Source organism: Ovis aries, chromosome 19, assembly GCF_016772045.2.
Source record: "Ovis aries strain OAR_USU_Benz2616 breed Rambouillet chromosome 19, ARS-UI_Ramb_v3.0, whole genome shotgun sequence".
In the NCBI taxonomy this organism is placed as follows: domain Eukaryota; kingdom Metazoa; phylum Chordata; class Mammalia; order Artiodactyla; family Bovidae; genus Ovis; species Ovis aries.
Window position 1 is genome coordinate 6,978,553 of NC_056072.1, and position 16,609 is coordinate 6,995,161.

At 39.9% G+C, this 16,609-nt stretch overlaps 1 protein-coding gene across 1 annotated transcript in view; it reads right to left on the bottom strand.

Moving 5' to 3' along the window:
* Window positions 1-8,846: 8,846 nt before the first annotated feature.
* Window positions 8,847-16,609, bottom strand: part of DYNC1LI1 (dynein cytoplasmic 1 light intermediate chain 1) — a 53,161-nt gene continuing 45,398 nt past the window's right edge. The window contains exons 9-13 of the mRNA XM_027957947.3: window positions 15,673-15,732; window positions 15,504-15,548; window positions 14,722-14,842; window positions 12,449-12,604; window positions 8,847-9,773 (exon numbers count right to left, since the gene is read on the bottom strand). Coding sequence (XP_027813748.1) covers window positions 9,661-9,773; window positions 12,449-12,604; window positions 14,722-14,842; window positions 15,504-15,548; window positions 15,673-15,732 — 495 coding nt within the window. The 3' untranslated portion in view covers window positions 8,847-9,660. The remainder of the gene's footprint in view (window positions 9,774-12,448; window positions 12,605-14,721; window positions 14,843-15,503; window positions 15,549-15,672; window positions 15,733-16,609) is intronic.

Genomic DNA, 16,609 nt, shown 5'->3' on the forward strand with positions numbered 1-16,609 from the left:
TTTTTTATTTTTTAAATTTTAGTATCTTTAATTCCTACTTGCGTTCCCAAACATGACACCTATGTATTTCTGAGGCTGCATTTTCTTCCTGGAATTCAGACAGCATTTCAGATCAGAAGGAACACAGTAGATGGGAGAACCCAGTTGTCTTCCATTAAGCCAGACACTAGAGAGTTTATAAAAATGTAACACAATGGCACCCTTCCACAGACTTTTTTTTAGTTTCACAGAGTTGTTTTCTGTAAAGTTATGCTAACATAAAATGGATTTACTATCGCTACTTATAAATGAAAGAATATTTTTAAATTTTCAGCTTTTATTTACCACATGGCAAATACAGATAAGTCACCACATTAAAAATAATTCTTTGGCATTCTTAGTAAGTGCAAATATAAAGGAATCCTGGGAATTCCCTGCCGATCTAGTGGTTAGGACTCCACGCTTTCACTGGCCCAGGTTGGGGAACTAAGATCCCACAAGCTGCAAGCAAAAAATAAATAAAATAGAAGAGGAATCTTGTGACCAAAAATTTTGAAAATTGTTGTATGTAAATTTTAAAAAAATAAATTTTATACCAAGACAGAAAAGAATTGTCACCAACTAGTTCTAAAAAGTTTTGGTAATAAAATGAGACCAAGGTACAGCTCTGCCCCAAACCTATGTGTGGTAGTGTGTGTGTGGGTATGTATTACTCTCCCTCCAATTATATATAATCGTATTTTGAGAAATTGGAGGCATCATTATTTTATTGTTTCTTAAAAATATAACTATCTCCATATATGCTCTATCTGAAAAATCTTTTAAAATATCCTTGAATTTCATGTACTCTTCACATTAATCACTTCCTGTATTTTTTTTACTTTATGTGTATATTACAGTTCTTCCTGTAATTCTCCAAAGTGATCATGACCACAGGATAAATCCCACACATACAGTGAGAATTTCCTATCACTGTCTACAATCCTATTTCAGCATGGGGAACCACTATTTGATAAAGACATTAACAACAGTGCTACGCGAAGGAGGCATTCCCATATTCTGGCATTTTGCCAACTTCAGAAGCAAGTACTTTCTGTAAAGCAAAAGCCCACATAAAAAACTGTAAAGGATACTACCATTTGGGCTACTGTTAAGTTCCATACTGGGCCTCATAAATTGGTATCTGATAGCTTTAAACAAGTAAAACTAACAAGTTCTACATCAATCTTGGGCTTCCCTGGCGGCTCAGTGCCAAAGAATCCGTGCCTGCCAAAGCAGGAGACAGGGGTTCAATGCTTGAGTTGGGAAGATTCAAGTGGCAACCATTCCAGTATTCTTCCCTGGGAAATCCCAGGGACAGAGGAGCCTGACGGGCTGTTACAGTCCATGGGGTTGCAAGAGTTGGACTCAATTTAGTGACTAAGCACCACCACCACCAATCTTACATAAACTCTTTACAATGAATACAAAGAGGGAATACTCCAAAACTTGATTCATGATGTCAAACGTAAACTTGATATCAAATACGGACAAGTCCATGAAAAGTACAGGCCAATTTTTCTCGGAAGCATAATGTAAAGTCCGAACAAAAGATGAGCAAACCAAATTCAGTTTTACCAAGTTAAATCTATTTCAGAGACACAAAGTTGGCTTAATATTTCTAAGAGGTAATGTAACCAATAATCATTAACAGCAAAATTATCTCACTGTATAAAAAATGTTTTATAAAATTTAATACCTGTCCATGATAAAATTTTATAATATAAACTAACTAGGAAAGAAGAGAACTTTCTGATAGAGCATCTACAAAAGGCACGCAACAAATAAACTCAACAGTGAAATACTTAAAGCTTTCACTCAGGAAGCAAGATAAAGATACTTCCACTTATTGGTCCCAGAGAATCCTACATTGGAGCGTGGGTGTCACAAAGCAAAACAACTTTAGAAAAGAAGAAATAAAACTCGTTATTTACAGATGACATAATTGTACTAGAAAAATGTAAACGACAGATGGTGCACCTTTCCATAACCCAATTTGTAAAGCAGAAGACTGTAGACCAGATGCATGTATAATAAACTACAGATGAATTATTATTACATTAATAAATGGATTTTAGCAAGGTAGCTAGGTAAGATCAATATAAAAAAAAAAGTGTATTTCTACATATCAGCAACAAAGTAACATTTTAAAAGGATGCCATTTAAAATACCATCAAAAAGAGAATGCTCTGGCAGTCCAGTGGTGAGAACCCCTGGCTTTCACTGCTGAGGACCCAGGAGTCTGGGAACTAAGATCCCACAAGCTGTACAACACAGCCAAAATAAATAAACAAGTAATAAAATAGCATTAAAAAATAGCTGGAAAAACATCTACTGAAAGAAGATGCAACCTGAAATACAAGTGCACTTGACACTACAAACATCGCGAGGAGAGACTGGAGACCTATATAAACACCAAGACGCTCCTCTGCAAAGTCTTGGAGGATATAAAAATCATAATCATCCCCAAAAGGATCTATCAACTCAATGCAATCTCAATCAAAATGCCACTTTTTTTGCTGCGGCAATGGACTAGTTGACTCTGCAGTTTATATGGAAATGTAAAACGTCAGGAATAGCTAAAATAATCGTATGGAAATACATTAGAGGAGGGCTTGGGCTGCCAGCTAAAGGCTTCTTTTTTTAACTACAGAAATTGAGAAGGTAGTACTAGTACAGGATAGACAAACCGGCATTACGGGTAAGACAGAAAGCCCAGAAGCAGACGCGTGCAGCAGGACGGGCCAATTACGACCAAGGTGACACTGCGGTTCAGAAGGACGATGCCCTCCCCCAGCCAACGGAAGGAAGGCTGCGACCAACCCAGACAGCATGCTCAAAAGCAGAGACACGACTCTGCCAACAAAGGTCCGTCTAGTCAAAGCTATGGTTTTTCCTGTGGTCATGTATGGATGTGAGAGTTGGACCGTGAAGAAAGCTGAGCGCCGAAGAATTGATGTGTTTAAACTGTGGTGTTGGAGAAGACTCTTGGGAGTCCCTTGGACTGCAAGGAGATCCAACCAGTCCATCCTAAAGGAGATCAGCTCTGGGTGTTCTTTGGAAGGAATGATGCTGAGGCTGAAACTCCAGTACTTTGGCCACCTCATGCGAAGAGTTGACTCATTGGAAGACTCTGATGCTGGGAGGGATTGGGGGCAGGAGAAGGGGACGACAGAGGATGACATGGCTGGATGGCATCACTGACTCGAAGGACATGAGTCTGAGTGAACTCCGGGAGTTGGTGATGGGCAGGGAAGCCTGGCGTGCTGAGATTCATGGGGTCACCAAGAGTCAGACACGACTGGGTGTCTGAACTGAACTGAATGATAACAAATTAACTGAACACATTAAAAAAAAAACCCTTATCCCCTACTTCACACCACCTACAGAAATCAATCCCAGATGAACTGATGAATTGTAGAGAAGTAAAACAATAAAGCTTCTGGGGGAAAAACAAACCTAAGACTATCTTCACAACCTTTAAAAGTGAAGTCACTCAGTCGTGTCTGACTCTTTGAGACCCCATGGACCATAACCTACCAGGCTCCTCTGTCCATGGGATTTCCCAGGCAAGACTACTGGAGTGTGTTGCCATTTCCTTCTCCAGGGTATCTTCCTAACCCAGGGATCAAACCCAGGTCTCCCACATTGCAAGCAGATGCTTTACCGTCAGAGCAACCCCTGAGGACAAGCAATAACGTCTTCAGAACAGGTACAAAAAAAATAGTGAAAGGGCCAAACCACAGAATGAGAGAAGATATTTGCAATGCATATCTGACAAAGACTAGTATTCTGAGTATGTGAAAAATGAGTCAGAAAGAAGGCGAATATTTCCCTGTTTTTCTGAGAAGGGGAAAAAAGAAAAGAGTCTTAAGAGTCTCAAACAGGTACATTACAAATGAGGATAACCAAATGGCCAATAAACATGAAATGTGCTTAGGTTCATTAGTTATCAAGGAAGTAGAATTAAAATCACAATGAGATTCTACTGTGTAAACAAAAATCCCGCCAGAATGAGAGACAGTATCAAGTGTGTACAAAGATGGAGAGCAACTGGGACTCTTGTATATTGCTGGAAGTAACGCAAATTCCTTTTTAAAAACTGATACATAACTCGCGTATTATAATTCACCCTTCTGAAGTGACAAGTCTTTAGTATATTCCCAAGACTGAGGACTGTATCATTTCAGAACTACTGTTATAACCCTCAAAAGAAACCCTATACCATTAGCAGTCAAGCCGCACTGCCCTCTCTTGCAACCACTAAGATGTCTCAGAACTGGCTTATTCTGGACATTTCATATAAACGGAATCACACATTCTGATTTTTTGTGACTGGCTTCTTTCACTTAACATGTTTCCAAAGTTCATCCATGTTGTAGTAGATATCAATACTTCATTCCTTTTTTTTGTTTTTCTGGCCATACCACCTGACTTGTAGGATCCTAGGTCCTGGAGCAGGGACTGAGCCTGGGCCCTCGGCAGTGAAAGCACAGAGTCCTAACCACTGGACCACCAATTCCCCATTCCTTTTTATAGCTGAAAAATACTCCATCGTATGGACAGGCCACACTTTGTTTATCCATTTGTCCACTGATGGATGTCTGGGTTTTTCTCCCCTTTTAGCTATTATTACTAGCTGTAATAGCTGTACTGTTATACATAACGCCGCCATAAACATCTGTATACAAATGCTTCTAGGAGGACATGCATTCTCATTTCTGCTGGGTATACATCCAGGAGCGGAAGTGCTAGGTCTTACGGTAACTATATGCTTACCCTTTTGAAGAACCACCACACTGCTGTCCGAAGTAGCTGTGACACTTTACATTCCCAACAGCAACACACAGGTGTCCTAATTTCTTCACGTATTTGCCAATTCTTATTTTCATTTTTGGCTCTGAGGTGGGATCTCACTGTGGCTTTGTTCTGCATTTCCCCAGTTATCAATACTAATGACATCAAGCATCTTTTTATGTGCTTGTCATTTGTGTATCTTCTCTGAAGAAGTATCTACTCAAGTTATTTTGTTCATTTTAACACTAGGCTGATTTCCTATGAAGTTTTAAAAGAGTCTTCCTATATTCTGAATACTAAACCCTTATCAGATATATAATTTGCAAACATTTTCTCCCAGAAATGCAACCTCGTGTAACTTTGGAAAAACTGTTTGGCTAAACATTTAGTATCTGCTAATGTTGAACACACACACAGCTTATGAATCCAGCAATCCAGGTCGACACACACCCCCAACAGAAAGGAGGACACATTTTCCACAAGACACCCTGAAGCCTGTTCATGACAGTACAAGTCCTAAGAGCAAGAGGAAAACTGAATAGCCACCCAGGTATCTGGCAGGAAGCGGATGCCGGCCCCCGAGGATGCCCCTGTCCTAATCCCTGGCGCCTGTGTACACTACTTCTCTTGGTAAAGGGGCTCCACAGGTGCAATCAGGATTCTGAGAGGGGGAAATCAGACTTCCATATTCTTAGAAGTCATCCCTCCATCCTAATAAGTAAAAAAGCTGAACACACTGAGAAAAATAAACAAGTCTCCTTGGATCTGTCAGAGAAGTGAGGGGATAGGGCCAACGGCACTCCCCCAAACTGGAGAGACAGGTGGGTGGACACAGAGAACCACAACTTACTGAAGCACAAACTTCCAGGCAGAAACCTCTAAGGGAGACAACACTGGGGTGAGAGGGCCTGGACTGTGACTAACAGATTGCTGGAGCTCAGCATGGACAAACCTGTGAGTTAAACACTATGGGGATCATAAGGGGATCCCCACAGTTTTGAGTTTTACGTCCAGGAATTCTACTAGAGTCTCAGAGGGAAATTCAGAGAAAAATCCCCTGGTGCTTCTGGCAGGGGAAGGAAGAAAGTAACCATTTTGAAAAAAGTCCAAGTCATCTGTTTCTAACAAGGCCTGCCCTCAGCAGAAATTACTTTATTAGAGGCTGAACATACTGGTAGGGAAATCCCCAACTCCAGCTCCCCCTAGAGAACCACTCGTGAAGTTCAGAGCCCAGGGACACAGGCTTACTGAGAACTGATCACAGGACTACAGAAAGATTTCCCCCCAACACCTCACCATCACAGCACTAAAAGGTCTATTCACTGGAGCGCCTTTTACCCAGTACATCACGTTCAGCTAACAACAGAAAATTACAAGGCAGAGCAAAAGGCCAAAAAAAAAACAAACCACATCACAGTCTGAAGAGACACAACAAGCATCAGAATCACATTCTAATATTTCTTGGTAGAACTATTAGAACTATTAGACCGTGAATTTAAAACAACTGTGATTAACATGTTAAGGACCTTAACAGTAAAAGCAGACAACACACCAAAACAAATGGGTAATATAAGTAGAGAGATGGAAATTCTAAGGAATAACCTTTTTAAAAACCAGACAGAAAACTAACAGAAATGATTAATGCTTTCCATGGGCTCATCAGTTGACTGGACTTGGCTGAGGAAGAATCTCTGAACTGGACAACAGGGTAACAGAAACTTCAAAAACTAAAAAGCAAAGATAAAAAAAGACTGGGGGTGGGGTGTGGGAAAAAAAAAGGAAACAATACCCCAAAACTATGGGACAACTACAAAAGATATAATATATACATGAGAATGCTGAGAGAGAAAAGGACGGAAAAAATATTTGAAGCAACAGTGACTAAGAATTTCCCCCAAGTTAGTATTATTGAGAATTTCCCCCTAATTAATGTCAGATACTAAACCACAGACCCAGGAAGTTCAGAGAATACTAAAGATAACCACTCATTCACCCCCACCCCTAGGCATATCATATTCAAGCTGCATAAAATCAAAGATTTTTAAAATCTCAAGAGAAGTCAAAGGGAAAACACCACCTATGGAGGACCCAAGGCAATAAAATAACACTCAATTCCTCTTCAGAAACCACGCACGCAAGGAGAGTGAAGCGTTGGGGGAGCTTACAGCGGATTACTCACGTGGGCCAAGTTTAATCCCATGGATGCTGATATGCAGAAGCAGCAGGGTCAGAGCAAGAAGCGGTGTGCTGGAAGCAGAGACCAGAAGATGCAACACCGTTGCCTTTGAAGATGGACAAGGGGCCAGGAACCAAGGAATTCAGGCAGCCTCTAGAAGCTGGAAAGGAAGGAAACAGACGCTCCCTGGAGCCTCCAAAAGAAACCAGACCTGCTGACACTTTAACCTAGCACAGCTGGTTTCGGCTTCTGCCCTCCAGAATGGCATGATAGCACATTTGTGTTAAACCACTAAATTCTGTCAGTGTCTTACAGCAGCAATGGGAAACTAACATACCCTGTCAACAGCATACTAGAGATGTGAGTGTTTTTGCACGACCAAGTGTGATGTGATGAGAATTAGTAACTATTGCTACAGGCAACGAAATGGAGGCACCCCAAAAAACTGAAAGAAGCCTGACGCAAAGAAATATAAATGTTAAGAGTCCATTCATATACAGCTTAAATACAAGTAAAACTGATCTATGGCTTTGGAGGAGAGGGCAGGAGTAACTTGGTAGGTAGGAGGACTGCGGGGGGCACGCAGGAAATACCAGTAACGGTGTCTTTCTTGATGCTGGTGCTGGTTGTATGTGGTCACTTTGTGGTATTTCAAACCATACACCTGTAAGTTGTCTACTTTTCTGTACTGTGTACTTCAATTAAAAACAGCTAAAAAAAATTAAGTAGTTTAAAAACAAATTTCCTTGCAAAAATTGGGAACAAAAAAGGTTTAAATTCTAACCACAATAAACAAAAGATCTTCAATTAGTTAAAACTGAACCTCATATAAAGTGAACAGTTATAATTAATTCAGGTAACAAAGATATTCTGAGGGTTTTCTAGTATATCTCCAATGTACACAGAAAAAAAAAACCCCATGAGTTGGTCTAGACATGCAAACACGGTAGACCACGGTATATACCACGAAGCACAGTCTGCAATCTTCATCGGTTTCACTTACTTCAAGTACAACTAGTTTAGAAAAACTGGCCTTTACAACACCAGAATTGCAGAATCATTAGGATTTTACCAGCGGCATTTTCCCCCTCATATTTTATCAATCAAAATGTTTTTGCAAATTAATTTTTCCATGCCCACAAACATACTAAGTTTTTCCCACAATGAAACAAATTATAACCCTCTCATATATTTTAGTATTTACATTCAACCATTAGGAGCCAAACACTACTATAAAACTAAACAGATTTTAAAGTTATAATGAAAGAATTACATTTGAAAGTAGAGGTATTGTCCTCAAATATTTTGTGGGGAAAAAAGTCTTTGGAATTATAAAGTTATAACAAAGACCAATGTAAATAGTAGTAACCATTTTCCTTCAATTATCTGAAATTAAGCAATAGGTCAAATGTACGTATGTTCTTTAGTTGAACATCAGTAGGAAAATCTAACTGTTCTTACAAATGTTTCAAAACTGAGTATCAAAAGGTGAAACTACCCCCAGGTGGTCTGACCTGGAAGGACCGGAAAGAGTAGCCGTATGAATTTGCCGAACTTTTAAAACAGTTTCTGCCCATTAAATAATGATAAAAAAGGCTTTATTTTTTTCTACTAGGAATGCTGACATTAGATTTGATAATTCAAGACATGCTGATAGGGAAGATGTACTAATCAAGGTAAATTCCTAATTTAAGGAGACTTACAGGGTAGTAATCTCAGGTACTTACTTGTCTCTTAGAAGAGTAGAAAGCTTAATAATCCTATGAAGTTAAATAAAATACCGACAAATCTTATTCATTGTATGATAAATATAGATTTACATATAAAAGAACGCAACAAGTTATTTGAACCTGAATGCAGAGAATAAATACTTTATTAACTGATTACAGTTGAAAGTCACAAACAAAAAAGGGGTATATTAAGGCAGAGTCATATATATATATATATATATGTAAATATATATATATAGACAAATCCAGACTGTTATACCTCTTTACATTTTAACCTCTGCATTTTTCTTTTATCCATTTAGGCAGTGTGCTTTCTTTTTCTTCTCAGTTAAAGAAACAAATCTTGACCAATGTTTCTAAATCACGTTTTGATAACTTATAGGACCATGGATTAAGACAGTGACTAGTGTGTCCAATGCTGACAGTTTTCTCAGCATATTCCATGTGTGGTGGTATAGTTACGGTGGTGTGGAAAATCTGACAACTGATCACCTCCTCTTTTCCAGCAAAACTAATACATAATTTTTTAAAAGATTTCTTAACAGTCTTAACTAAAATAAGCTTGGAGTTCCAAGTCAGTCAAATGCCCAAAGCGTATTATTTTTCTGTCCTTCCCAAACCCTCCTAGGTGTTTTAAGCAGCCTTCAGAATATGATCCCATGGCTGTATTTCAGATCTATAAATTTGAGTTTTTCAAAATCCAAAATTACTTTCTTATGCAAAGTGGCGATGCAAATAGCAATCCTACATAGTGTAGAATAATTTTTTCTGTATAGTTCCCTTTTATTAAAAAATGGGCAACCACACACACACAAAAAGGACATAAATTTAGTCCATCTGAAAAAGCACTCCAGCTCCCTAATTCTGCTTTTGAAGGAGAAGGCAGAGGCAAGTTTACATTATCCCAGAAAACTGAATAGATGGCTTTATTTGGCATCTTCAAGAAGCTTCTCCTTCTGCAGGAGATGGAGGTGTTGTAGCGGAAACCGTCACTGGTTTCCGTGCAATTCTGTCCAGTTCCGCGTGAACATCTGAGAGGACGGGCTTCTGGCCTACAGTGAAGGAAGGAAACTACGATTCAGACACAAGGCAAAATATCTCTGACACCAATGCATCTTCATGTAACAACTGCCCATGGTTTCATTAACTCTATCTAACACACATACAAAAAACATACATAAACGTATATTTAAAACACAAACATATCTCTAAAACTTTACACATACATATCTACAACTTTATCTAAAGCATATATATATATAAACATCCTAATTTAAACACAAATTCCCTCATTTTCTTTTTTTTTTAATTTTTTTTTTTTGGGGGGGTCACATGGCATGTGGGATCTTAGTTCCCTGACCAGGGATCAAACTCACAGCCCTGGCAGTGCAAGCAGAGTCTAAACCACTGGACTGCCAGGGAGGTCCTTACAGTCCCTCGTGTTCAACTGCAGGGTCTGTGACCAAATGAAAGGAAGACTAGCACCTACCATTCCATCTCATAAAGGTTTTTCTTTTTAATAAAAAGGCACAGAACAAACATAGAAAATAGCTAACAAAATTTTGTAATCTGGAAAGATGCTGCTGCTATTGCTGCTAAGTCACTTCAGTCGTGTCCACCTCTGTGCGACCCCAAAATGAGTGCGTGGTAACTAAATTAGCAGTCCTGAGACAGGTAATCTTTTCCACACTGAGGGTGACAGAAGCCAGAAACTAGTTCAGTTTATCCTCAGAAATCTGTAAGATTAAAAACGGTAGCAGCAGGTACTTGAGAAAAGGGTGGCAAGACGGTGTGATTAAAACAGTAGAATAGGTTAAAGTCTGAAGAGCACTTATACAAACAAAAGGAAAAAACACTTCATCAAAATTTAAAAATTCTGTGTTTCACAGGACGTTCTTAACAAAGCGAAGGGACAACCGACACAAGAATACTTGCAAATTCTATGTCCTTTACATAGGGGAGACAATACTTGCAAATTCTACACTTGAAAAATGTCCAATAAACAGAATATATAAAAAACACTCAGAACTCAATAATAAAAAGAAAAACAACCCCATTTTAAATGGGCAAAGAATTTGAATAGACATTTCACCAAAGAACAGATAAAAGTGGTTATTAAACATGTGAAAAGATTTTCAAAATCACTAGCTATCAGGGAAATTCAAATCAAAACCACAATGAGATACAACTTCACAGCTGAAATGATGTCTCTAACCAAAAAGATGGACAAGTGGTGACCATTTTGTAATGTATAAAAATATCAAATCAGGGACCTCCCTGGCAGTCCAGTGGTTAGGACTCTGAGCTTCCACTGCATAGGGCAGGGGTTCGATCCCTCGTTGGGGAACTAAGATCCCACATGCTGTGTGGCGTGGCCAAAACAAATCAAATCACTAGGCTGTATCCTTGAAACATAGTATTGTTCATCAATTATATTTCACTCTAAAACACAGACACACGTGCAAAAATACTCTAACAAAGAGACATTCTGGACTTGGTTAAGCAAAACCAAAAGAAAAAACAACGAAAACCTGAAGTGGTGCAGCATTTTGGAAACTTTAAACGCAGAGGTACTACGTGACCCACCAATCCCACACTTAGACACATACCCAAGAGAAATGAAAACGTGTGCGCGTGAACTGAAGAACGGATAAATAAAAGATGTATGCAGACCCACGCAATGGGATTTTTTCAACAGTAAAAAAATATTGATACGTATGCTACAACATGGATGAAACTCAAAAACATTACTTTAAGTGGGCATATACTGTATGACTCCCATTTATATGAAATCTCCAGACAGGCAAATACAAAGAGAAAGAAAACAAATCACTGCCTAGGAGGACGGCAGGGGAGGGAAGGGTAACTGCTAACAGGTTGGATTTTTTTTTTTCTTTTTTTAATTTTTACAATGTTGTGTTGGTTTCTGAAATTCAACAACTCAAATCGTCCATAATTATACATACATCCCCTCCCTCCCTTACCTCCCTCTTCTCCCGCATCCCACCCTTCCAGGTCACCACAGGGCACCAGACTGGGCTCCCTGCGCTCCCAGCAGCTTCTCCCCAGCTGTCCATGCGGGCTGCTGGTGCGTACATGTGGCTCGTGTATACGCACGGCTGCTTCCTCCACTCGTCCTACTCCCTCCCCCCCTCACTGTGCACACGGCTCCATGCTCTGCAGCTCTTTCCCTGCCCTGCAAGTAGGTTCATCAGCATCACTTTATTCCAGAGTCCATATATATGCGCTAATATAGTGTACTGGTTTTTTCTGACTTACTTCACTCTGTATTATTAGGCTCTAGGTTCAACCATCTCACTAGAACTGTCTGAAATTCCTTCTTTTTGATGTGGATTTTTTAAGGAGATGAAAATGTTCTAAAATTAGATTATGGTCATCTACGTCATGTTTTGCGTGGATTCCCTGGTGGCTCAGCAGTGAAGAAGAATCCGCCTGCCAGTGCAGGAAGAATCGGTTCGATCCCTGGGTTGGGAAGATCCCCTGGAAAAGGGAATGGCAACCCTCTCCAGTATTCCTGCCTGGAGAAGCCAGGGACAGAGGAGCCTGGGGGGCTATAGTCCACGGGTATCAAAGAACCAGGCATGACTGAGCAACTAAATAACACTACCACAAAGGTTTGTGTAAGTCTGTAAATACATTACAACACTGAAATGCACACTTTAAATGAGCAATACCGCTGCTAAGAAAGGAAAGCCCCAGTAAGTACCTGACTTTTTGGCAGACGGTGGTAAACTGCCGCCTCCGCCTGCAGCCCCACCTCCAGGGCTACCACCACCAACACCAGGGCCTCCTGGGGAGCCAGTCTTTTTACTCAGCAAACTGTTAAAGAAATTTGCCAGGACACCTTCACTTGTAGCTCCAGCTATTAAAAAAAAAAAAAAAAAGGGTAAAAAACATACTCAAAGCTTTCAACTTTTCTATAAATTATTACAGTAATGATACACAGAAAATGAATCACACACAGAAGATGTTCCAAATCCAAGCCAAGTTTAATCTTTTGAGGCTGGGTAACTTCTCTAATCAATCATATATAAAACAAATATGAGTAAGTGTTAAGAATGTAATTATTAAAAACTTAAAGAGTGTTATTTTTTTCTTTACATTTTATTTCTTTTTTGCTGTGCTGGGTTCATTGCTGAAAGAGGGTAGAGTGTTATTTTTAAAAGGCCAAAAGCATTTAAAACAGATGCTACTTGTGAATATATATCCCCTTTGAAAGGGGTTCTTCAAAAATAAAAACAGTTGCTTCAAGTATTACACAAAGCTGTCCAATCTGATATGAAAATCAGCAGAAGCTCTAAGAGATTAATGGACAAAGGAGGGCAATAAACAATTCACAGAAAAATACAAACAGGAAGGAAATACTAGGGGCGGTGTGAGCTCTTATTAGTTAATATTTACAGAATGCTGATTAGGTGTAGGCAAACTGCAAGGCTCCATGTTGATGACAGGTAACCTGACCAGTTGAGAAACATCAGGAAAGGGCATAAAAAGATACGAAGTCTCACCTACTAATCCCACGCAGGGCAATTATTCCTGTAGAAATAACTATAATGCACACAGTTTTTTTCTGCTTGTTAACTGCAAATAATCCATTTCAGGTAAAACATGAATTTCTCCAATGACCTATAGGTATAGTTTAGTTCAGTCGCTTAGTCGTGTCTGACTGCGACCCCATGGACCGCAGCACGCCAGGCCTCCCTGTCCATCACCAGCTCCTGGAGTCCACCCAAACCCATGTCCATTGAGTCGGTGATGCCATCCAACCATCTTGTCCTCTGTCGTCCCCTTCTCCTGCCCTCAGTCTTTCCCAACATCAGTGTCTTTTCAAATGAGTCAGCTCTTAGCATCAGGTGGCCAAAGTATTGGAGCTGCAGCTTCAAAATCAGTCCTACCAATGAACACCCAGGACTGATCTCCTTTAGGATGGACTGGTTGGATCTCCTTGTAGTCCAAGGGACTCTCAAAAGTCTCCAACAACACAGTTCAAAAGCATCAATTCTACGGCCCTCAGCTTTCTTTATAGTCCAACTCTCATATCCATACATGACCATTAGAAAAACCATAGCTTTGACTAGATGGACCTTTGTGGACAAAGTAATGTCTCTTTTTAACATGCTGTCTAGGTGGTCCTAACTTTCTTTTCAAGGAGTAAGCGTCTTTTAATTTCATGGCTGCAATCACCATCTGCAGTGATTTTGGAGCCCAGAAAATAAAGTTAGCCACTGTTTCCACATCTATTTGCCATGAAGTGATGGGACCGGATGCCATGATCTTCGTTTTCTGAATGTTGAGCTTTAAGCCAACTTTCTCACTCTCTTCTTTCACTTTTATCAAGAGGCTCTTTAGTTCTTCACTTTCTGCCATAAGGGTGGTGTCATCTGCATATCTGAGGTTACTGATATTTCTCCCGGCAACCTTGATTCCAGCTTGTGCTTCTTCCAGCCCAGTGTTTCTCATGATGTACTCTGCATGTAAGTTAAATAAGTAGGGTGACAATATACAGCCTTGACGTACTCCTTTTCCTATTTGGAACCAGTCTCTTGTTCCATGCCCAGTTCTAACTATTGCTTCCTGACCTGCATATAGGTTTCTCAAGAGGCAGGTCAGGTGGTCTGGTATTTCCATCTCTTTCAGAATTTTCCACAGTTTATTGTGATCCACACAGTAAAAGGCTTTGGCATAGTAAATAAAACAGAAATAGATGTTTTTCTGGAACTCTTGCTTTTTCGAAGATCCAGCATGAGTAAATATAACACAAAGCTTTTATAAAGTGCACACCATAGAGTGTATGTTAAAACTACACTGTAAATGGTTCACAGTCTAACTCACTCTGAGTTTCTATCTCTATAGATACACAAAGACAAGATACTACTGCATAAAAAAGAACATAGCTAAGGCAAAAGGTGGGATGACAGTAGGAAGACTTCTACTGTGAAATACGTTGTGTTGTTTACTCTTAAAAAAAGAGAAATGTACCTTTCATGTTTGGATCGATTTTTTTTGACCCAGCAGGGATGGGTGACACGCTAGCAACATTGGATGACACAGATCTGTTTGGTGTTCGAGGGGAGCCTCCTGGGACTCTTGGTGAGGCGTCCTAAGTAAAAAGATGAAAGCCATATTTATAAAACCCTGAAAGCTCAACTTCACAAAAATTATCATATAAACAACTCCTCTACAACTGCCCCCCATCTCTTCTACTGGTCCCTTCATACTGCAAGCCCTGAGCAAAAGTGTTTAGCAATCGTGTCCTCATTATTAGAATACCAGGGGCCCCTCACATTTTAGCATACAAATTTTCCTTTCACTGGAAAAAGGGAAACACATAGAATAATGAAGTGTGGTTATGAAGAGAAGTTGGGAGTCAGATCCAGACTCCAATCTGGACTTGCATCCTATTTCACCAACTGTATAATCTCAGGCAAGCCATGATGTCCTAAAAAGCCTCCATTTCCCCACCTGCAAAATGGGGATAAGGATAGGACTTGCTTCATCCGGCTATCGTGAGGATTTATAAAACAACACACAAAAATGGTTCAGCCTAGTAATGGATACAGGACAAATGGATTTTTATGATTTCAATATTCTAAAAGGAAATGAAAGTTTATCTTTTAAAATCTCACAAATTCCAGGGGCATTCTTAATTCAACTTTATATCCAAGTACACCCGTAAGAGACAGATATACAATCAAAGACATTAAAGAACTGAAACAAGATGCACTGATTTTAATCACTTAGTCAAGATCTGCAATACTGACCACAGGCCTTCCAGCTGCAGTTGGTGGCTGCTTTGCTAAAAGGGACTGAAAAACACACAAAAATTCTAGGTTAGACATTCAGTCATGTATTGCTGCTTTTAAAGAAAATGTGTACAAGAACCGTTTAATCATTAACCGTACTAAGTCTGCTTCTGATGTAATTTCATACCTGTAGCTTCATAAGAAACACTTGGTCATCTTCCGCCACAATTTCCTTCTCATGCACAAACTGAAATGAGCAATGCATAAATGAACAAGTCATTATGCTAAAGTCATTCATAACTCACTCTCTAGGTTAGCACAATTTTTAAAAACACCGAGAATATGAATATTACCTGTATCACATGTACATGGGTAGACTGCCCTCCCCAGGGCCCTTCAGCAGAGCTGTCCAATACCGATCTGCACTAATATAAATGTCCTGTATCTGTGCTGTCCAACGTTAGCCTGAGGCTACTGAGGAGCTGCAATAACAGCTAATGTGACTGAGGAACTGAATTTTCCATTTAGTTGTACTTAATTTATACTTAAGAGCCATATGTAACTAGTTCCTACTGCTCTGGACAGCACAATCCAAGAGCCACACGCATATAAAATCTTATAAGATTTACACATGCTTATAAAATCTGCGCGACTCAGTGGTAAAGAATCCTCCTATAATGCAGGAGACACAGGTTCAATCCCTGGGTCAGGAAGATCCCCTGGACAACAGAATGGCAACCCACTCCAGTATTCCTGCCTAGAGAGTCTCATGGACAGGGAGTCTGGTGAGCTACAGTCCACAGGGTTGCAAAAGAGTCAGACAAAACTTGGAGACTAAACAACAACAAAAACAACAGTTAGGTGTTTTAAAAGGGCCAAGAATATCCCAGTTGAGAGAAGAGCAACTTGCTCCTGGTTTCCTGAAATAAAAATACAGTATCTCTTCTATCTGCTGAATAATTAGGAAAAAAAGGTGAGGGAGCTGCCCATGCCTCCTGCTCCTCCTTTTCCTCTGCAAGGCAGGCCTTCGCCCAGCAGGCAGGGCGATCCTTTGGAGAGGTTAAGGCAGACTGGACCCCACCCTCACTCCAGCTTGCCTGCCAGTCACTTTCCATCCCACTGAG